The sequence below is a fragment of the Nerophis ophidion genome, linkage group LG09 (genome assembly GCF_033978795.1).
Source record: "Nerophis ophidion isolate RoL-2023_Sa linkage group LG09, RoL_Noph_v1.0, whole genome shotgun sequence".
Classification (NCBI taxonomy): Eukaryota; Metazoa; Chordata; class Actinopteri; order Syngnathiformes; family Syngnathidae; genus Nerophis; species Nerophis ophidion.
Genome location: NC_084619.1, coordinates 47,752,777 through 47,776,704, shown reverse-complemented (window position 1 = coordinate 47,776,704; position 23,928 = coordinate 47,752,777). Strand labels below are relative to the sequence as shown.

The 23,928-nt window shown below is 40.4% G+C and overlaps 1 protein-coding gene across 1 annotated transcript in view; it reads left to right on the top strand.

Annotated features, from left to right (window-relative positions):
• The window catches only part of ttc27 (tetratricopeptide repeat domain 27), a 143,640-nt gene that overhangs the window by 22,274 nt on the left and 97,438 nt on the right, over window positions 1-23,928 (top strand). Inside the window, exons 2-3 of the mRNA XM_061911092.1 lie at window positions 911-1,094; window positions 19,812-19,935. Coding sequence (XP_061767076.1) covers window positions 911-1,094; window positions 19,812-19,935 — 308 coding nt within the window. The remainder of the gene's footprint in view (window positions 1-910; window positions 1,095-19,811; window positions 19,936-23,928) is intronic.

Genomic DNA, 23,928 nt, shown 5'->3' with positions numbered 1-23,928 from the left:
AGAACTTGTTTGCATTCAATCAGTTAAAAATAGTAAATAGAAAGAATAAAGCTCACTTTTGAAAATATGCATAAGCGTTCTCTCAGGCCAACACATATGTGCTAATGCATGCTTTTATTTACTCTCGTTTAGACTAGTGTCTTCCCAAAAAGACTGTTAGAAGTTTACAATTGTTACAAAACTCAGCTGCATGCGTCATGATAATTTTTTAATGCCTTGCACCTTCTTATCTGTCTGACATGCTTTTACAGTATCAACCCCTCATGGACCCTTAGATCCTGTGGGACTGACCTTTTAGCTTTACCAAATACCAGAACAAAGACCCACGGTGAGACTGCATTAAGCCACCTATGATACAGATTCCCAGAGTGGATCAGGACTGCAGAGAGCGTTGAAATAAAAAAAGGCTAAAGACACACCTTTTTAATTCGGCATTTTACTGATCATCTTAAACTGTTATGGTTTTTGTTATTTTATTGTGTGGATTTCTATATTGATTTTTTAATACTGCTACTAATATTCTGTCAATGTTATGTTTTTATTAACTTAATAATGTAATTTTTATATTATTTATATTATATTTTTAGATATATTTTATCATATGTTTTATATATTTTTTTACCTGCCATTAATTTTAGTTGTTTTCTAGTGTGGGACGCCTCAGTGCCATGCCTTGTTTTGTTTTTGCTCTGTTATTGTCAATAGTGCTGTGTGTGTGTGTGTGTGTGTGTGTGTGTGTGTGTGTGTGTGTGTATGTGTGTGTGTGTGTGTGTGTGTGTGTGTGTGTGTGTGTGTGTGTGTGTGTGTCATATCAGATCAATGACGTTTGATATGATATAATTAGTCATCGCAGCTTTAACGGCATCAAATATGCAACATTTTAAGTCAAAGTCAAAATATTGTTTTGTAGCGGCTGGCTCCTTGCTGGAGTACTTGATGAATGGGGACTTCGAGGCGGTCCTTAGGAGCACTTCAGAGCTGGTTCTGCTCGCTGGAGATTACACCTGCAGTGAGGGAGAGGACATGGAGGCCTACCTGGAGCGACAGATCCTGTTGTACCTGGCTGATGGCGAAGATGGGGATCGAAACAACAGGTAAACAGCAATATCATCGTTTGACAACAAACCACCTGATTAATGGTAAAAACGTATTTCTGTCAATCGAGAGATTGATTAACAGACAAGTGCAGTTCGAAATTGCTTGTCATTGTCATTGTAATGGATTGATTTATTTTGAACATGCTTAACTAATCTTACAATAAGGAACATCACATGATTACACTTGGCAAAATTGGGCATGACTGAAAAGGAGTAGGAAGAAGCAGTGCTTGGTTAACCCTACACTTCTCCATGCTTCAGCAGGTATTAAATATTTTTCGATTTTATAGTACACATTCTTCTAATAAAACTCATCGTTATACAGTTGTCTAAAAAAAACAAAGTTCAGACTGGGCAAAGAAGGGAAGGCTGAACAAGAGCCCAAGCGGTCAGCTCATTGGAGGTAGTTTGTTGGTTACACAGTAGGATATGTTTTTAATAGTTTCTCTAGGGATGTTCCAGTATGGGTTTTATGCTGCTTATTCCGATGCTGATCTTTGTCCAATACCGATCATATGTTTTAACTGTACATTTTTCAATTTACATAAGTAGTTCCTCCATCCATCCATCCATTTACTACCGCTTGTCCTTTTCTGGATTGTGGCGGGTGCTGTAGCCTATCCTAGCTATACCCGGGCGGTAGGCGGGGTACATCCTGGACAAGTCGCCACTTCGTCGCAGGGCCAGCACAGATAGACAACATTTACACTCACATTCACACAGTAGGACCGATTTAGTGTTGCCAATCGGTCTATCCCCAGGTGCATGTTTTTAGAGGTGGAAGGAATACGGAGTACCCGGAAGGAACCAAAGCAGTACCTGGGAGAACATGCAAACGCTACACAGAAAGACTCCAAGGCCGGGAATGGAACCCATGACCTTCTTGTAAGGCACATGTGCCACCGTGCTGCCTAAATTAGTTCCTCAGTCTCCTTAATTGCTTATAATTGTTTAAGCAAAACGGAATCAACAGAAGATGGGGAAGAAAGAGCTGAGCCGGAAGGCAAAGCTCTCAATTTACCGATCGATCTACGTTCCCATACTCACCTATGGTCATGAGCTTTGGGTCATGAGCGAAAGGATAAGATCACGGGTACAAGCGGCCGAAATGAGTTTCCTCCGCCGGGTGGCGGGGCTCTCCCTTAGAGATAGGGTGAGAAGCTCTGCCATCCGGGAGGAACTCAAAGTAAAGCCGCTGCTCCTCCACATCGAGAGGAGCCAGATGAGGTGGCTCGGGCATCTGGTCAGGATGCCACCCGAACGCCTCCCTAGGGAGGTGTTTAGGGCACGTCCAGCCAGTAGGAGGCCACGGGGAAGACCCAGGACACGTTGGGAAGACTATGTCTCCCGGCTGGCCTGGGAACACCCTGGGATCCCCCGGGAAGAGCTAGACGAAGTGGCTGGTGAGAGGGAAGTCTGGGCTTCCCTGCCTAGGCTGCTGCCCCCGCGAGCCGACCTCGGATAAGCGGAAGATGATGGATGGATGGATGGAATCAACAGCACACAACAACAAAACAAATAAAAAAACTACGATGTATTATTTATTGCATTAATTTTGCCTTCAAAGTCCTCCTCTGTCCAGGAAATTATTCTCTGAATTTGTAAACATTAACATAAGAAAAACATTTTTTTTGAGAAAATAAAAATATCGATATAACCATTTTTACTTTCAATTATATACTCTTATTACCCTTCGTGTAGACACCAGGATGGTTCTGCCCTTTTACGTGTTGTATAGAGACTGCGACATCTGGTGGTTGGAGGGCAAGGATGAAAAAACAAACTGTAACTTAAATCATTGCTAGCGACTTAAAGCATTACATACAATTACCCTTAGAGACCGGTAACAATCTTGGTACTACTGTTAGCTCAAATGGAGAAAAAAAAGTCAGAAAAACCCCTGTGTTCATATCATTCAATCAATCAATCAATGTTTACTTATATAGCCCTAAATCACTAGTGTCTCAAAGGGCTGCACAAACCACCACGACATCCTCGGTAGGCCCACATAAGGGCAAGGAAAACTCACACCCAGTGGGACATCGATGACAATAATGATCCAGTGGGACGTCTGTGACAATAATGATTATGAGAACCTTAGAGAGGAGGAAAGCAATGGATGTCGAGCGGGTCTAACATGATACTGTGAAAGTTCAATCCACAATGGATCCAACACAGTCGCAAGAGTCCAGTCCAAAGCGGGTCCAACTCAGCAGCGAGAGTCCCGTTCACAGCGGAGCCACCAGGAAACCATCCCAAGCGGAGGCGGATCAGCAGCGCAGAGATGTCCCCAGCCGATACACAGGCAAGCAGTACATGGCCACCGGATCGGACCGGACCCCCTCCACAGGGGAGAGTGGGACATAGAAGAAAAAGAAAAGAAACAGCAGATCAACTGGTCTAAAAAGGGAGTCTATTTAAAGGCTACAGTATACAAATAAGTTTTAAGGTGAGACTTAAATGCTTCTACTGAGGTGGTATCTCGAACTGTTACCGGGAGGGCATTCCAGAGTACTGGAGCCCGAACGGAAAACGCTCTATAGCCCGCAGACTTTTTTTGGGCTTTGGGAATCACTAACAAGCCGGAGTCCTTTGAACGCAGATTTCTTGCCGGGACATATGGTACAATACAATCGGCAAGATAGGATGGAGCTAGACCGTGTAGTATTTTATACGTAAGTAGTAAAACCTTAAAGTCACATCTTTAGTGCACAGGAAGCCAGTGCAGGTGAGCCAGTACAGGCGTAATGTGATCAAACTTTCTTGTTCTTGTCAAAAGTCTAGCAGCCGCATTTTGTACCAACTGTAATCTTTTAATGCTAGACATGGGGAGACCCGAAAATAATACGTTACAGTAGTCGAGGCGAGACGTAACAAACGCATGGATAATGATCTCAGCGTCTTTAGTGGACAGAATGGAGCGAATTTTAGCGATATTACGGAGATGAAAGAAGGCCGTTTTAGTAACGCTTTTAATGTGTGCCTCAAAGGAGAGAGTTGGGTCGAAGATAATACCCAGATTCTTTACCGTGTTGCCTTGTTTAATTGTTTGGTTGTCAAATGTTAGAGTTGTATTATTAAATAGAGTTCGGTGTCTAGCAGGACCGATAATCAGCATTTCCGTTTTTTTGGCGTTGAGTTGCAAAAAGTTAGCGGACATCCATTGTTTAATTTCATTAAGACACGCCTCCAGCTGACTACAATCCGGCGTGTTGGTCAGCTTTAGGGGCATGTAGAGTTGGGTGTCATCAGCATAACAGTGAAAGCTAACACCGTATTTGCGTATGATGTCACCTAGCGGCAGCATGTAGATGCTGAAGAGTGCAGGGCCAAGGACCGAACCCTGGGGAACTCCACACGTTACCTTAACGTAGTCCGAGGTCACATTGTTATGGGAGACACACTGCATCCTATCAGTAAGATAAGAGTTAAACCAAGACAGGGCTAAGTCTGACATACCAATTCGTGTTTTGATACGTTCTAATAAAATATTATGATCGACGGTATCGAAAGCAGCGCTAAGATCGAGGAGCAGCAACATAGATGACGCATCAGAATCCATCGTTAGCAATAGATCATTAGTCATTTTTGCGAGGGCTGTCTCCGTCGAGTGATTTGCCCTGAAACCGGATTGAAAGGTTTCACATAGATTGTTAGACGCTAAGTGTTCATTTAACTGCTCCGCAACAATTTTTTCGAGGATTTTTGAAATAAAGGGAAGGTGAGAGACCGGTCGGTAGTTTACCATGAGGTCAGGATCGAGGTTAGGTCCTTTAAGAAGAGGATGAATAACCGCTTTTTTGAATGCTAGGGGAACAGTGCCCGAGGAAAGTGATAAGTTTATAATATTTAGCACTGATGGACCTAATAATACAAAGAGCTCCTTGATCAGTTTCCCAGGAAGAGGGTCAAGTAAACATGTTGTTTGTTTTATTCCATTTACACGTTGTAACAATTCCTCTAATGTTATTTCCTCAAAACGAGAGAAACTATTTTGGAGGGCAGTATCCGCCGTATATACAATCGTGTCAGTGTTAATAGAACCCTGTTGTAGCTGGGACGCATTGTCTTTAATCTCCTTTCTAATGACTTCAATTTTCTTACTAAAGAATTGCATAAAGTCATCAGCTGAGTGGGTGGAGCTACTGGAAGGAGTCCCTTGTTGGGTTAGCGATGCTACCGTACTAAACAAAAATTTAGGATCGTTTTTATTACGGTGGATGAGATTTGAGTAATAATTAGCTTTAGCTAAGGTAAGCATGCGTTTATAAGTTATTAAACCATCACTAAATGCTTGATGGTGCACCTCAAGTTTAGTCGTGCGCCATTTGCGTTCCAGCTTTCTGCATAATAATTTCTGAGCTCTAGTTTCTTCTGTAAACCACGGGGTGCGCTTTTTTGGAGCCTTTTTTAACTTTAGCGGTGCTATGTTATCAATGGTTTCGCGCAGGGCGTCGTTAAAGTTGTTAGTGAGGTTATCAATAGAGCCCACATACTTTGGGAATGGTGCCATTACCGAGGGCAGTAGGTCAGCAAGAGTTGTCGTTGTGGCCGTATTAATGTTGCGGCTGCTATAGCAGTTATTATTATTATTAGTTTGACGAACATGCGTCTGAACCTCGAATTTTATAAGGTAATGATCGGACAATACTTTAGTATACGGGAGTATCGTAACTTTGGAAGCGGTGATACCCCTGACAAGCACTAGGTCTATCGTATTACCGTTGCGATGCGTGGGTTCATTTATTATTTGTGTGAGACCACAGCTATCAATTATACTCTGGAGCGCTACGCACGGTGGGTCCGATGGGGTATTCATATGGATATTAAAGTCCCCCATTATGATTATATTATCGGCGTGTGTCACTAGATCAGCAACGAACTCTGAGAATTCATTGATAAAGTCCGAACAGGGCCCTGGGGGGCGGTAGATAACAGCCAGGTGTAGAGGCAGCGGTGTGACAGACCTCATAGTAAGCACCTCAAACGATTTATATTTATTATTTATGTTAGGACTAAGGTTAAAGTTTTCGTTGTATATTAGTGCGACCCCCCTACCCCTTTTAAGCGGACGGGCATTATGCGCATGTGTAAAGTTAGGAGGACATGCCTCATTTAGCGCAAAAAAGTCGTTTGGTTTAAGCCAGGTTTCGCTGAGACCGATGACGTTAAGATTGTTGTCTCTGATAATATCATTAACTAACAACGTTTTGGGAGACAATGATCTTGTGTTTAAAAAACCTACATTATAGGTAGTGGGATGTTTTAGGGGATTTTTGATCAAATTATCCGTAGTAGCAATATTAATAATGTTGTGTTTATTATGCCCAGTGCATTCAGTATAATTACGACCATATCTAGGAATTGATACGACGGGAATGTTCTGATTGTTTGATTGTTGCTTTGATAAACTGCACGCATCATGGTTAGCCACCTCAGTAACGGGGATTTTCCGATTGTTTGTTTGTTGCTTTGATAAACTGCACGCATCATAGTTAGCCACCTCGGTAAAACACATGTCCAACTCTGAAACACTCAAAGCAGAAAAAACTTGTTCTAATTTAACTGACTCCTTACCCAGACCAGTAGTCTCGCATCTTTCATCTAAATCCGTCTTCAGGGTGGAGGGAAGTGGTGTTCTGTGGGGATTAGCCTTCTGCTTTGTTTTTAGCCCCGCTCGACATCCGCGTTTCCGATCACACCGCTGGCGTCTGCTCCGTAGACGGCCCCCGCTGCTACTAGACTCCGCTGCTTCACAGGCCGCTGGATGTAGCCGCCGACGTATCCCCATGCTAGTTAGCATGTTTAGCACGCCCGCGTCTATCAGTCCAAAACGGCCCGATATGTCCATATCCAGAAGTGTCTGGCGGTCGTACGTGATCACGGAGTGACCACGATGCGAGCCAGCCATGAAGTCTGCAGAACTGTCCGGCATTTCCGCCAAATGTTCCATCTTTAGCAAGAGCACCGCAGTGTCGCAGCCCGTCCGGGCGCCGCCATCTTGCAATACTTGCAATAATCAAATATCATTGATTATTCAAGTGTCTTAGACCGGTGGTTCTCAAATGGGGGTAAGCGTACCCCTGGGGATACTTGAAGAAATGCCAAGGGCTTCGTGAGATTTTTTAAAAATATTTTAAAAATAGCAACAATTCCAAAATCCTTTGTAAATATATTTATTGAATAATACTTCAACAAAATATTAATGTAAGTTCATAAACTGTGAAAAGAATTGCAACAAGCAATATTCAGTGTTGATAGCTAGATTTTTCGTGGACATGTTCCATTAATATTGATATTAAAGATTTCTTTTTTTGGGAAGAATTGTTTAGAATTAAGTTGATGAATCCAGATGGATCTCTATTACAATCACCAAAGAGAGCACTTTAAGTTGATGATTACTTCTATGTGTAGAAATCTTTATTTATAATTGAATCCCTTGTTTATTTTTCAACAAGTTTTTATTTATTTTTATTTATTTTTTTCTAAATAGTTCAAGAAAGACCACTACAAATGAGCAATATTTTGCACTTTTATACAATTTAATAAATCAGAAACTGATGACAGTGCTGTATTTTACTTTTTTTTTTCCAACCAAAAATGCTTTTTTCTGATTAGGGGGTACTTGAATTAAAAAAATGTTCACAGGGGGTACGTCACTGAAAAAAGTTTGAGAACTTGAGAAAAGCGCTATACAAGTACAACCCATTTATCATTTATTTAACCACTGTCTTAGAAAAATTCACAAGTTAATGTTTAAGCAATGGATGGTTCCTGTTATGTCGACAACCGCTTCTGTTGCTATGAGTCAGTCAATCCGAGGGGCGTCATTTTAAATATAATCCACTGCGTAATGACTTGATGAGGTGGGTGTGGAAGTAGTTGAGCGTAACTCCAAGCAGTTCCCAAGCGTGTCTGATCGCTCCATTTAAGTGTTTCTATTCTTTTTGTCATGAATTATTCATTCTTAATAAGGACATCTTAACATTTCTCTTCCACCCACTGGCCGGAAACCTTCTGGATATAATGAATGTGGCACATAGTGCTCTTCCTTCCCTTCATCATGATTGCTTCAGTTTTTTTTAATTGCCCGGAAGCAAATAGAAAGGCAGCCAAGCGTTTTGGTCTTTTCCCCAAAATTAAAAAAAATTGTAATTGCCCATGAAGCAAAGACGGCTAAAAATGGCTATGGTCCCCATTTAAAGGGGACTTATACTCATTTTGGACTCCAGTAGAGCAGCTACACACAATTACCCGCACAGAAAGCTTTTTAGATCTTTGTAGATCTGCATTACTTCTTTGCATTTTCTGCATCCTGCTAAAATGGTCTGAAATCAACTACACCCCTGGCCTGCCTCCTGCTGAGCCCACTCTTCTGTGATTGCTCACAATCTTGATGACTTCCGAAGGGCTGCCGAGCGTTGCCGAGCTCCAACTCATTTTGCCACTTCAGGCAAACAATATGACTAAACAAAATGAACTTGCGCTAACATCATAGCAAACATTTTCTTTTGACCATTTCTCAATGTGGGATTGGGCAGATTTGACAATTAAACTTCTAATTCTGGTTGCTCGTTTCAATTTTAGTTCGAAAGGATTCTCTATTCCGATTCTTATTGAAGGTGGTCAGCAATTTACTATGAATTTCTCACGGGGCTATTTTTAAAGCAGTATATAAGTATTGGGGCTGTAAATATTTGGGCACCACACAATTCGATTCGACTTGATTCTTGGTGGTAACAATTAGATTTACATTTCTAACATTATTAAATGTATCCAGTCTGCATCCATTGCACCGGTCACACAGCGGGGATCTCCACATCTGCGGTCCTCTCCAGGGTTTCTCGTTGTTCCCATTGGGTTGAGATTTTTGTTGCTCTGATGTGGGATCGTTGTGCATCCCTTTCAGACACTTGTGATTAAGGCTATATAAGTAAACTTTGATTGAATGATTGATTCTTGGGTTCAAAACGGTTTGTCGATTCAAAATCTATACTTTTTTAATAACATTGGATGCCAGTTGTATAATTAACTAACTTCCTCCATAAAATAGATAAACAGCTCTGATCAATTTCTGTGTTACTTTAAAGAAAACTGGTTTTCTTAACCTAAATGCGTCCCAAACATTTAATAAAGTAAATACAAATAAGGCAACACGAGAAGTATTCAACACTTCTCTTTTGTAAAGCAGATATGGGTATCTACATCAACAATATGATTTGCCTATGTGGCTGGACAAGAGAGAAGGAGAACCCTCCCAGTAGGGCATTTCAGAGTACTGGAGCTCAAATAGAAAACCCTCTGTAGCCTGCAGACTTTTTTGGGGCTCTGGGAATCACAAACAAGCAGGAGTTCTTAGAACGCAGATTTTTGGCTGGGGCATATGGTACAAAACAATCAGTAAGATAGGACAGAGGTAAACCGTTTATTATTTTATAGGTAGTAGTAAAACCTTAAAGGCCTACTGAAATGAGATTTTCGTATTTAAACGGGGATAGCAGGTCCATTCTATGTGTCATACTTGATCATTTCGCGATATTGCCATATTTTTGCTGAAAGGATTCAGTAGAGAACATCGAGGATAAAGTTTGCAACTTTTGGTCACTAATAAAAAAGCCTTGCCTTTACTGGAAGTAGCAGACGATGTGCGCGTGACATCACTGGTTGTAGAGCTCCTCACATCCTCCTATTGTTTACAATCATAGCCACTAGCACCGAGAGCGATTCGGACCGAGAAATCGACAATTTTCCCATTAATTTGAACGAAGATAAAAGATTTGTGGATGAGGATAGTGAGAGTGAAGGACTAGAAGAAAAAAAAAGGCGAGGGGCAGTGGGAGCGATTCAAATGTTATTAGACACATTTACAAGGATAATTCTGGAAAATCCCTTATCTGTTTATTGTGTTACTAGTGTTTTAGGGAGATTATATGGTACCTGAAAGTCGTAGGACTGTGGCCATTGTCTCAGGTGGGAGGAGGTAATAGTCCGCAGCAGCTGCAGGAGGACGCAAGCTCCGCTCATAACTACGGTAAGAGCCGACTTATTACCACAGTTTTCTCACCGAAACCTGCCGGTTGACATGTGGTCGGGAACCATGTTCGCTTGACCGCTCTGTTCCATAGTAAAGCTTTACCTTCGGGAATCTTAAACAAGGAAACACTGGCTGTGTTTGTGCTGCTAAAGGCAGCTGCAATACACCGCTTCCCACCTCCATCTTTCTACTTTGACTTCTCCATTATTAATTGAATTGCAAAGGATTCAGCAACACAGATGTCCAGAATACTGTGTAAATATGCAATTAAAGCAGACTACTTATGGCTTGGATTGGGCTGTAAAAAAATATCCGCTACAACCGGTGACGTCAAACGCACGCGTCATCATACCGCGACGTTTTCAACAGGACACTTCGCGGGAAATTTAAAATTGCAATTTAGTAAACTAAAAAGGCCGTATTGGCATGTGTTGCAATGTTAAGATGTCATCATTGATGCATAAACTATCAGACTGCGTGGTCGGTAGTAGTGGGTTTCAGTAGGCCTTTAAAGTCGCATCTTAAGTGCACAGGAAGCAAGTGCAGGTGAGCCAGTATAGGTGTAATATGATCAAACTTTCTTGTCCTGGTCAAATGTCAACTGTAATCTTTTAATGCTAAACATAGGGAGACCCGAAAATAATATCTTACACTAATCGAGACGAGACATAACAAACACATGAATAATGATGTCATCGTTGGTGGTGGACAAAATGGGACAAATTTGAGCAATATTACGGAGGTGAAAGAAGGCTGTTTTAGTAACACTCTTAATGTGTGACTCAAATGAGAGAGTTGGGTCGAAGATAATAATGAGATTATTTACTGAGTCGCTTTGTGTATTTGTTTGGTTGTCAAATGTTAAGGTGGATTTATTAAATAGGTGTCGTGTGTAGCAGGACCGATAAACAGCATTTCCTTTTTCTTAGCGTTAAGTTGACTACAGTTTGGTGTGTTGGTCAGCTTTAAGGGCATCTAGAGTTGTGTGAAAATTAACACCGTATTTGCGTATGATGTCACCTAGCGGCAGCACGTAGATGCTGAAGAGGGCAGGGCCAAGAACCAAACCGTGTGGAACGCCGGACATTACCTTAGCATACTCCAAGGTCACATTGTTATGGGAAAACACACTGCATCCTGTCAGTGAAAGAGGAGTTAAACCAAGAAAAGGCTAAGTCTGACATACCATTATGTGTTTTGATACGTTCTAATAAAATGTTATGATCGACGGTATTGAAAGCAGCCCTAAGATCAAGTAGCAGCAACAGTGATGACGCATCAGCATCCATAGTTAGCAATAGATCATAAGTAATTTTGCGAGGGCTGTCTCCATAGAGTGGTTTACCCTGAAACCGGACTGAAAGGGTTCACAGAGCTTATTAGACGCTAAGTGTTCGTTTAGCTGCTGTGCAACAATTTTTTTCAAGGATTTTCGAGATAAACGGAAGACCTGTTGGCTTCAATGTCAGGTGCTTTGGCCCCAGCAATACACTTAATTATGGCTGGTTTGTTAAGGTGTATGTTTCAGGTGATGGCATTCCCTATGACTAAGGTGTGGTGCCTGGTAGACTGGGGTGTGGGACTAGCTAAAGAGCTAAATCTATTATACGTCTCAACCGGTTCACTGTGGCCTGTAGGCCGCTTAGGGCTGCTACAAACTGGGCTAGTCAGCTCGCTACAGCTAACTCAAGCGGATGTGTCCGCAGCGTCTAAAGTTACGAAATTACTCTGCTCTAGTTGCCGGACACGGTCCTGTAGTAGGGCCAACCTATCCATAAGAACGGTGCACGAAGAGCAGGGAGCCATAGTCACGTTGTTTCTTTCACCGAGTTGAGTTCTTGCTGTCTCCGTAAAAGTGGCCGCTACGTGTGGGAGCAGATTTCCTTCAGACCGTTGCTGCCTTTGCCGCGCCAGGCTAAGCTTTGTTAGCTTAGCATCTAGCTAGCTGAGAGAGGGGCCACCTGTTCTCTGTGTCACCAGACAGACCGGGTGGTTTGTTAGCTTGATAAGACTACTAAATATGTTTCGGAAAGAATGAAGAAATCTGTAAAACAATTAGAAACACACAAATAGAAAGATAATACTTGGGTTTTTTCACGACAGCAGCAAGCAGTCATTCACAGCAAACAGGAAACAATTGTTCAAGCAAAATGAAGTCAATAGTACACAGTAATCGATCTTTTAAATAATTTTTTTACCCCTAAAGTCTTCTTGTGTACTGGGAATCTATCCCTGAATTCATAGACAAAAAAGACTAAATATTTTGATAAAATAGAAATATTTACCCCATCACTCTACCCTTGATATAGACCAAGGGGTCTCAAACTCAATTTACCTGGGGGCCACTGGATGCAGAAACTGGGTGAGGCTGGGCCGCAAGAAAATATTTCTTAAAAAATCCAACATGCACTTTTTAATTAATTCACCTTCTATGAATGGCTTTCCCGCCCTAGCAACATACTTGCCAATCCTCACAATTTTCCGGGAGACTCCTGAATTTCAGTGCTCCTCCCGACAATCTACCAGTGCAACCATTCTCCCGAATTTGTCCCAATTTTTACCTGGCCGACATTATTAAGGGCTGCCTTGACTGCACTGCCTTCAACATCCTCTACAACAGTGGTTCTCAACCTTTTTTCAGTGATGTACCCCATGTGAACATTTTTTTAATTCAAGTACCCCCTAATCAGAGCAAAGCATTTTTGGTTGGAAACAAGAGATAAAGAAGTAAAATACATTGCTATGTCATCAGTTTCTGATTTATTAAATTATATAAAAGTGCAAAATATTGCTCATTTGTAGTGGTCTTTATTGAACTATTTGGAAAAATAGATATAAAAATAACTAAAAAACTTGACGAAAAATAATCATGTGATTCAATTATAAATAAAGATTTCTACACATAGAAGTAATCCTCAACTTAAAGTGCCCTCTTTGGGGATTGTAATAGAGATCCATCTGGATTCATCAACTTCATTCTAAACATTTCTTCACAAAAAAAGAAATGTTAACATCAATATTTTTGGAAAATGTCCACAAAAAGTCTAGCTACACTGAATGTTGGATTGCTGTATTATTTTTCCACAGTTTATGAACATACATTCATCCTGCATTGAAGTATAATCCAATAGATTTATGTACATTGTATAAAGGATTTATGAATTGCTGCTACTTTTTAGAATGTTTTTATTAAATCTCACTTGTCCCTTGGCATACCTTCAAGTACCTCCAGGGGTCTGCGCACCCCCTAATAAACTACTGCTCCACACTACATGTCATCGCGCACACTTTTATACCACACAATCAATGTATAACATGTTGTATGAGACTTGTGCAGAACAACGTCAGTGGCTGCAAGACGTACTTGGTCAACAGCCATACAAGTCACAGTGATGGTGCCGTACAAACAACTTTAACACTGTTACAAATATTACTTTGAACCCACACCAAACAAGAATGACAAACCCTTTTTGGGAGAATTTCCGCACCCTAACACAATTAAACACAAGAGAACAAATACCCAGAACACCTTGCAAGGCTACAATATACAACACCTCAACCGACACAAGTAGGGAGGGTGGGATCATGGGTGGTTGGTGGTAGGGGTGTGTGTATATTGTAGCGTCACGGAAGAGTTAGGTCTGCATGGGATTCTGGGTAATTGTTCTGGTGTGTTTCTTTTGTGTCATGATGTGGATGTTCTCCCGAAATGTGTTTGTCAGTCTTGTTTGGTGTGGCTTCACAGTCTGGCACACATTTGTAACAGTGTTAAAAGTTTTTTTTACGGCCACCGTCAGTGTGACTTGTATGGCTGTTGACCAAATATGTCTTGCAACAACAGACGTGCGTCTCACATGGCCAGATGCAACATACAACTGGGCTTGCACGCTGTCAGTTCAGGGTGAAGAGGGCGCCAAAGTCAGTGCCATTTTGGCACTCCCTCAATGTTGCTAATCTTGTGAAATTCGACAGGGGCTTTGAGAGAATTGGAGCCCTGAAATTCAGAGGTCTCCCGGGAAAGTTGAGGACGTGGGCAAGTATGACACTGTCATATTAAACTTGCGGGCCGCAAATGGGCCGCATGTATGAGACCCCTGATATAGACACTGACAGATTTATTGATCGATCCATCTGGCTCTTACTGTACATGTATGCCTGGCAATGGCTGCTTAATAGCAACAGAGCTGTCCGACAGTTGTTATATTATCCATTGTCCAAGCCACTTTATTTATATAGCACAATTTTGAAGACAGTGAAAGTTTCACAAAGTCCCGCACAACATTTAAAACCATAATAACACTTGAGACAGTCAAGTGCAAGTAACATTTAACTTCCAATGATTAAATAAACATAAAAACAGAAATAGATCACACAACTCTCATCCTGTTTTTTAAAAAAAGTTTTAAGATGTAATTTAAAAATCATTAAGGAGAGAGACATAGCGGTATAGCTCGATTGGTAGAGTGGCCGTGCCAGCAACTTTAGGGTTGCAGGTTCGATTCCCGCTTCCGCCATCCTAGTCACTGCCGTTGTGTCCTTGGGCAAGACACTTTACCCACCTGCTCCCAGTGCCACCCACACTGGTTTAAATGTAACTTAGATATTGGGTTTCACTATGTAAAGCGCTTTGAGTCACTAGAGAAAAGCGCTATATAAATATAATTCACAATTCACTTCACATCCAAATCACCCAAGGAAGATCATTCCGAATCTTTGGAGAAACAGCAGAGAAAGAGCAATCTTCTCTGGACTGTAATTGAGTTTTAGGGATGATAAGGAGAGATTGATCAGCTGACCTCAGAAAACTTGTGGGTGTATTAATTTATACAATGTCAGAAATATATTGAAATACTTAGAAATTAAGAGATTTAAAAACGAGCCATACATTTTTTTAAATAAATTCTAAAATGACCTAGGAGCCAGCAAATAAACACTAGAATCGGGGGAATGTGGTCACAATTTTTTTGCCAGTTGAAAGGCGAGCAGCACCATTTTGGACAAACTGCAAACGTGCCTGGTTCACACCAACATAAAGTGAGTTACAATAGTCTAAACCTGATGAAATAAAAGCATTCATTACCCGTCAAAGTGCTTAGATAAAACTGAATTAGTTTTGGATAAAAGCTAATCTGTTTTTCCCATTTAAAATCAGTGTCAAACTTTAATCTAATATTTGTGATAAGGCATCAGGGGCATGAGAGTTTACATTTGGGCCAAATAAAATCATTTATGTGTAGATTTTATTTAAATTAGGGAAGCTCACAGCAAACCGGGCTTTTATGTCCAAGAGACAATTTAAAATTGTTTTTGATTACGTGACACCTTTACTTTTCAAAGGGGACATACATTTGTGTGTCATCAACTAAAAGATGATATGCTACATATTGTATTTAGAAAAAATTGTGTTCCATGGGTAAGATGTGTAACGAGAACAGAATAGGTCCAAGAATTGAGCCCTGAGGGACACCACAGGACAACGGAGCACAAGCAGAGGCAGATCAATTTAGACTGGAAAGGATCGGTTTGTCAGATAGGACCTGAACCGGTTTAAGGTGTGCCTCTTAAAGCCACACATTGTTCCTAGCGGTTTACCCATGGTGTCAAATGCAGCAGTTAAATTTAGAATAATTAAAATGGCAAAATCGCCAGCGTCAGTAGACAGTAAAAGATAGTAAAGTGGAACTGCACTTTTTTGGGGAATTATACCTATTGTTCACAATCATTATGAAAAACATGATGATGGATGTTTTTTTGTTTTGTTTTTTGCATTTTAAATATTTAAAGCAATCAAAAGTTTGCTTACAATGAAGCGTATGGGAGTCGTGCAATTCCGCCGATAAAGCCCTTAAAAAAACACCCAAACACTTCCATTATAGTTTTATTTACAAACCCCGTTTCCATATGAGTTGGGAAATTGTGTTAGATGTAAACATAAAAGGAATACAATGATTTGCAAATCCTTTTCAACCCATATTCAGTGCAATATGCTATATAGACAACATATTTGATGTTCAAACTAATAAACATTTTTTTTTGTTGCAAATAATCATTGACTTTAGAATTTGATGCCGGCAACACGTGACAAAGAAGTTGGGAAAGGTGGCAATAAATACTGATAAAGTTGAGGAATGCCCATCAAACACTTATTTGGAACATCCCACTGGTGTGCAGGCTAATTGGGAACAGGTGGGTGCCATGATTGGGTATAAAAACAGCTTCCCAAAAAATGCTCAGTCTTACACAAGAAAGGATGGGGCGAGGTACACCACTTTGTCCACAACTGCGTGAGCAAATAGTCAAACAGTTTAAGAACAACGTTTCTCAAAGTGCAATTGTAAGAAATTTAGGGATTTCAACATCTACGGTCGATAGTATCATCAAAAGGTTCAGAGAATCTGGAGAAATCACTCCACGTAAGCGGCATGGCCGGAAACCAACATTGAATGACCGTGACCTTCGATCCCTCAGACGGCACTGTATCAAAAACCGACGTCAATCTCTAAAGGATATCACCACATGGGCTCAGGAACACTTCAGAAAACCACTGTCACTAAATACAGTTCGTTGCTACATCTGTAAGTGCAAGTTAAAGCTCTACTATGCAAAGCAAAAGCCATTTATCAACAACATCCAGAAACGCCGCCGGCTTATCTGGGCCTGAGATAATCTAAGATAGACTGATGCAAAGGGGAAAAGTGTTCTGTGTTCTGACGAGTCCACATTTCAAATTTTTTGGGGAGATATTCGACATTGTGTCATCCGAACCAAAGGGGAAGCAAACCATCCAGACTGTTATCGACGCAAAGTTAAAAAGCCAGCATCTGTGATGGTATGGGGGTGCATTAGTGCCAAAGGTTTTGGAACAACATATGATGCCATCCAAGCGCCGTCTTTTTCATGGACCCCCTGCTTATTTCAGCAAGACAATGCCAAGCCACATTTAGCTCGTGTTTCAACAGCATGACTTCGTAAAAAAAGAGTGTGGGTACTTTCCTGGCCTGCCTGCATTCCAGACATGGCTCCCATCGAAAATGTGTGGCGCATTATGAAGCGTAAAATACGATAGCGGAGACCCCGGACTGTTGAACGACTGAAGCTCTACTTAAAACAAGAATGGGAAAGTATCCCACTTTCAAAGCTTCAATAATTAGTTTCCTCAGTTCCCAAACGTTTATTGAGTGTTGTTAAAAGAAAATGTGATGTAACACAGTGGTGAACATGCCCTTCCCCAACTACTTTGGCACGTGTTGCAGCAATGAAATTCTAAGTTAATTATTATTTGCAAAAAAAAATAAAGTCTATGAGTTTGAACATCAAATATCCTGTCTTTGTAGTGCATTCAATTTAATATGGGTTTAAAAGGATTTGCAAATCATTGTATTCCATTTATATTTACATCTAACACAATTTCCCAACTCAAATGGAAACGGCATTTGTACATGATGCGAGTATATATGTAATTAGAATAGAATAGAATAGAAAGTATTTTGTTGATCCCTGGGGGAAATTCAGCACCACAGTTTGCTCACAATAGACAATAATAATAATATATAACATATATTATATATATAAACTGATTCTGATGTAGTAACGGGCACATTTATATTAACATTTAATGTTTACGTATTTTGATCATTTTAAGCATTGGCCGCATTAATTTTAAAAACACCTAACATTGTTTTTTTTTTATTACTGATTTTTACTCACTGCTGACTTCATGAGCGCCAACAAACATTAAAAAAACACCACTTTCTGTGCAACGTCTGGTGTCATTAGGATGCCAACTGCTGAGATGTTCATATACCCTTATTTAGTTGAAGAATGTCTCATGATCCTCACAAAGAAACGGGGTTGGAGGGCGAGGATACACACTTCTTTTTGTGTCTTCCCCGCCAGTTTTAGGTCCTGAATGGCTGTCAAAGTGTACCAACTTGTCAGAATACCAACTCAGACATCTCATGTTCGGGTGAGAGGCAGGATTTATGATCTACAATAAACATACAGGAAGCGAGGAAGCAGCAGACCACTTGTTGATGTAAACATAGGGAAACACGGAAGTCATCACAGCGGCGCAATAAATACATTGTCTGCGTTAGCGCTTATAACAACACTATCTCTATTACTTGGTCAATATTTAAAATCACGAAATGTGAATGGAGTATTGTTGGCGGTTTTTGAATGGTTATTTATTGTATTTTATAGGCAAAATTGAGGAGCTCCCATTGATTCTGCTGTAAGCAGACTTTTATTTACCTTTATTTACAAGTAAGAATGCATAGGAAAAAAATCCATCTGTCGTCATGTCTTTCTTAAAGGCCTACTGAAATGAGATTTTCTTATTTAAACGGGGATAGCAGGTCCATTCTATATGATATACTTGATCATTTCGCGATATTGCCATATTTTTGCTGAAAGGATTTAGTAGAGAACATCAAGGATAAAGTTTGCAACTTTTGGTCGCTAATAAAAAGGCCTTTTCTGTACCGGAAGTAGCAGACGATGTGCGCGTGACGTCACAGGTTGTCGGGCTCCTCACATTCTCACATTGTTTATAATCATAGTCACCAGCAACAAACGCGTTTCGGACCAAGAAAGCTACAATTTCCCATTAATTTAAGCGAGGATGAAAGATTCGTGGGTGAGGAAAGTTAGAGTGAAGCACTAGAAACAAAAAAGGAAAAAAAAGGCGAGGGCAGTGAGAGCGATTCAGATGTTATTAGACATATTTACTAGGATAATTCTGGAAAATCCCTTATCTGATTATTGTGTTACTAGTGTTTTAGTGAGATTATAAAGTCATACCTGAAAGTCGGAGGGGTTTGGTGACCGCCAGTGTCTCTTATGGAAGCCATGGAGAAGCCAAGAAAGTCGCAGCTGCTTTTTTGACAGCTGCTGCAGGAAAATGCAAGCTCCGCTCATGTCTCTGGTAAGATCGACTTATTACCACAATTTTCTCACCGAAACCTGCCAGTTGACATGCTTCACAGCAAACAAAGAAACACTGGCTGTGTTTTGGTTGCTAAAGGCAGCTGCAATCCACCACTTTCCACCAAAAGCATTCTTCTTTATAGTCTCCATTATTAGTTGAACAAATTGAAAAAGATTCAGCAACACAGATATCCAAAATACTGGATAATTATGCGATTAAAGCAGACTACCTTTAGCCGTGAGTGGTGCTGGGATAAAATGTCCACTCCAACCAATAACGTCACAAGCACGCGTCAACATAAGCGTCATCATTCCGCGACGTTTTCAACAGGAAACTTTGCGGGAATTTTAAAATTGCAATTTAGTAAACTAAACCAACCGTATTGGCATGTGTTGTAATGTTAATATTTCATCATCGATATATAAACTATCAGACTGCGTGGTCGGCAGTAGTGGGTTTCAGTAGGCCTTTAATGTTTGTGAACGAAAGGCAAAATTCCCAAAAAAAGTTAAGTTCCCCTTTATGAGTGCAGATTTAATGCAATGAAAGGCTTCAAAACAAGACTGAAAACATCAAGAATACCATGCAAATCAAGATAAGACTAATTGTAGAAGCACAGCTTTCCGTAACATTTTTATGAATGAAAAGAAGCCTAAAATTAGTCTTTGTTTTCATGCATTGTCCTTTCTTCCCTACTATATTAAAGAAAACATGATGAATGCAATCAATGTCTTCTCGTTTCTGTATCTAGGGAACTGGTGGTGATGGTCCTGTCTGTTTCTTGCCTACACATGTTTGTTCAAAGTAACTGGACCGGTCCTTCGCTCTTCATCAAGCTCTCTGACATTCTGCCCTCAGCCCTGCTCTCCTCTCAGGTATAACAACAACCTATTACTCTCTTTTGTCTGCTACCTTTAGCCCTTTGCTAGGTTACCAAAGCCTTTGTTATAATAATAAATTTTTTCTCTACTCCATTCTCGCTGCATTATATGACATGATTGCACAATGAGAAATGTCATATTGTCTGTTCTAGGGCTGACATGAGAGTCCATCTATTAAGAGTTGATCAGTTTTGTCATCATCAATCAATCAATGTTTATTTATACAGCCCCAAATCACAAATGTCTCAAAGGACTGCACAAATCATTACGACTACAACATCCTCGGAAGAACCCACAAAAGGGCAAGGAAAACTCACACCCAGTGGGCAGGGAGAATTCACATTCAGTGGGACGCCAGTGACAATGCTGACTATGAGAAACCTTGGAGAGGACCTCAGATGTGGGCAACCCCCCCCCCTCTAGGGGACCGAAAGCAATGGATGTCGAGCGGGTCCAACATGATACTGTGAAAGTTCAATCCATAGTGGCTCCAAGACAGCAGTGAGAGTCCCGTCCACAGGAAACCATCTCAAGCGGATCAGCAGCGTAGAGATGTCCCCAACCGATACAGGCGAGCGGTCCATCCTGGGTCCCGACGAGCGGTCCATCCTGGGTCTCGACTCTGGACAGTCAGTACTTCATCCATGGTCATCGGACCGGACCCCCTCCACAAGGGAGGGGGGGACATAGGAGAAAGAAAAGAAGCGCCAGATCAACTGGTCTAAAAAAGGAGGTCTATTTAAAGGCTAGAGTATACAGATGAGTTTTAAGATGAGACTTAAATGCTTCTACTGAGGTAGCATCTCGAACTGTTACCGGGAGGGCATTCCAGAGTACTGGAGCCCGAACGGAAAACGCTCTATAGCCCGCAGACTTTTTTTGAGCTCTAGGAATCACTAATAAGCCGGAGTCTTTTGAACGCAGATTTCATGCCGGGACATACGGTACAATACAATCGGCAAGATAGGCTGGAGCTAGACCGTGTAGTATTTTATACGTAAGTAGTAAAACCTTAAAGTCACATCTTAAGTGCACAGGAAGCCAGTGCAGGTGAGCCAGTACAGGCGTAATGTGATCAAACTTTCTTGTTCTTGTCAAAATCTTGTGCAGATTGTGGCTTCATTGCAGGTTTATGCAACTGAGGCACTATTGATTGCACTGATGCAGCTAATGATTTAGTCTCCCCTAATATGTAGTCTAAAGTGGAAACAAGCCTTTACAATGGCAAAACTCCTCATTGCGACATTAGCTTGATCACTGTATACCAAAAGCAGTGTTTTCCCCAGAAAATGTGTTAGTTAGGGTGGTGACTCTACAGGGCGAGGGGGCCGGGGAAGGATGTGGTTGGGTGTAAGGATCGATGTAACTCGGCCTGTCGCCATCACGTCTCCACTTTGTCGCTGCCACCACAGCCTGGGGGGCAATAGACTACAGACTGTGGTGGCGTAGGCCGGCTTCGTAGTGTGAAGAATCATAAAACTTTTGGTTGTGTTTTTTGCTCCATTTGCTGAATGGCGATATACGATAGATATCTCCCTTTTTTCCGTAAAATAAAAACAAAACAGTCCTAGTTACCTGAGAAACTAAGATAATGACTTACAAAGTCAAATTAATGACTTACTGTAAGTAAGCGTAGTGTAAGTAAGCATTTGCAATAAGCGTTTGAAAAAAAGAGTTAAAAGTGGGGCCACATGCTGACATATGCTTAACTCATCATGATTAATTTATTACAGCATTTGGGAAGCCTGTAGTTGATTTTTATTATGAAAATGTTATATTTTTATCAACATGTGATACCAGGAACCCTGCCATTCAAAATTAGGCTGCTACATTACTAATGATTAATGTAACTATAACTGAATAGTACAAAAGCAATAGGAGAGACTATTCATCCCTGAACACCAAGGAGTTCATGTAGGCTTTATGATGCAGCTACATTATTATATCAACTATCAGAGACAGTTTCAGGAAACTCTTCATTTAAAATAATGTCCTTTTTTGCTGCTTCAACACAGCTCAGTCAACACAGAAAAAAGTAAGGTGAAATAACTTAGTTTTTTTTCTGTAAGTCAATAATGCTTGTCTTTCCCTGACAGACAGGGCTTTGCTGTCCGTAACACACACACGCACGCACGCACGCGCACGGTAAGCTAATGTTACGCTAAAGCTAATTAGCCTTCACCTCAAGGACTGCGAGCGAGCTGAGCTGGTGCTTATGTTTCTAGAACGTCAACGGGCTCATAGTGATGTTACTAGTAGTTGACTTGGAAGTGTTTATTATAATTTGGGGAAAGTCCACTGCCTTATGCTTACCTTTCTGCTTACTCCATCGAAGGACCACTGACTCCATGCTCTCTGAATACGCACTGCTGATTGGCTGTTACATTCGCTCTGAATACACACTGCTGATTGGCTGTTACATGTGCTCTGAATATGCACTGCTGATTGGCTGTTACCGCTCTGCGCGTAACCAATCAGATGGGTCTGTGGGTGGGACAATGCTGGGTGCTTCAGAAAATATATCCATCCATCCATTTTCTACCACTCGTCCCATTGTGGATGCTGGAGCCTATCTTAGCTGCTTTGGGCGGAAGGCGATGTATATAATACATACACATATATATATATATATATATATATGTACATACACACATATATATGTATATATATGTATATATATGTGTGTATATATACATATATATATGTGTGTGTGTATATATATATATATATATATATATATATATATATATATATATTAGGGGTGTGGGAAAAAATCAATACGAATCTAATCGAATACGTTGTGCGATTCAGAATCGATTCTCATTTTTTTTTAAATCTATTTAAAAAAACAACTTTATTTTATTATTTTAATTTTTTAATTTTTTATCAATCCAACAAACCACTACACAGCAATACCATAACAATGCAATCCAGTTCCAAAACCAAACCTGACCCAGCAACACTCAGAACTGCAATAAACAGAGCAATTGAGAGGAGACACAAACACGACACAGAACACACCAAAAGTAGTGAAACAAAAATGAATATTATCAACAACAGTATCAATATTAGTTATAATTTCAGCATAGCAGTGATTAAAAATCCTTCATTTATATTAGCATCAGAATTTATAAAAAATAAAAAAAAGAACAATAGTGTCACGGTGGCTTACACTTGCATCGCATCTCATAAGCTTGATTGACAACACACTGTGTCCAATGTTTTCACAAAGATAAAATAAGTCATATTTTTGGTTCGTTTAATAGTTAAAACAAATTTACATTATTGCAATCAGTTGATAAAACATTGTCCTTTATATTTATAAAAGCTTTTTAAAAAAAAATATACTACTCTGCTAGCATGTCAGCAGACTGGGGTAGCTCCTGCTGAAATCGGAAATGAATCGGGAAAATATCGTTTTTGAATCGAGAATCGCGTCTAATCGAAAAAATCGATATATTATCGAATCGCGACCCCAAGAATCGATATTGAATTGAATCGTGGGATATATATAAATATATATATATATATATACACATGATTTTTTACAAAGAAAAAAACAGCCTGAATGTAAGGTTTGTGTAATTGGTGTTAACAATTTCATTTTTTTTTACCATTACCTTATAATTATTTGTTATTGCTTTCTTTATTAAAGGGACGTGTATTTAGAATGTGACACAGGCAGTTAAAGAATTAGCGCCGGGGCCACAGTGGAAACTTTACAGTACAGTATATACAGTCAGTGATGGTTAGGGGTGCCATGTCATCTGCTGGGTTGGTCTACTATGTTTTCTAAGGTCCAAGGTCACTGCATATCCCACACATTTTACATGCTAGCACATATCATCATATACATGTTTTTTGCTGAAATCGTAACAATATCTTGTATCAATAACGGACCAGGACACTCCGAGTCTCACCGAAGTTGCTAAATTTCCAACACTGAACCCCCCTGCTCAATCTTCATATTCTCTGACAAAAAAGTGC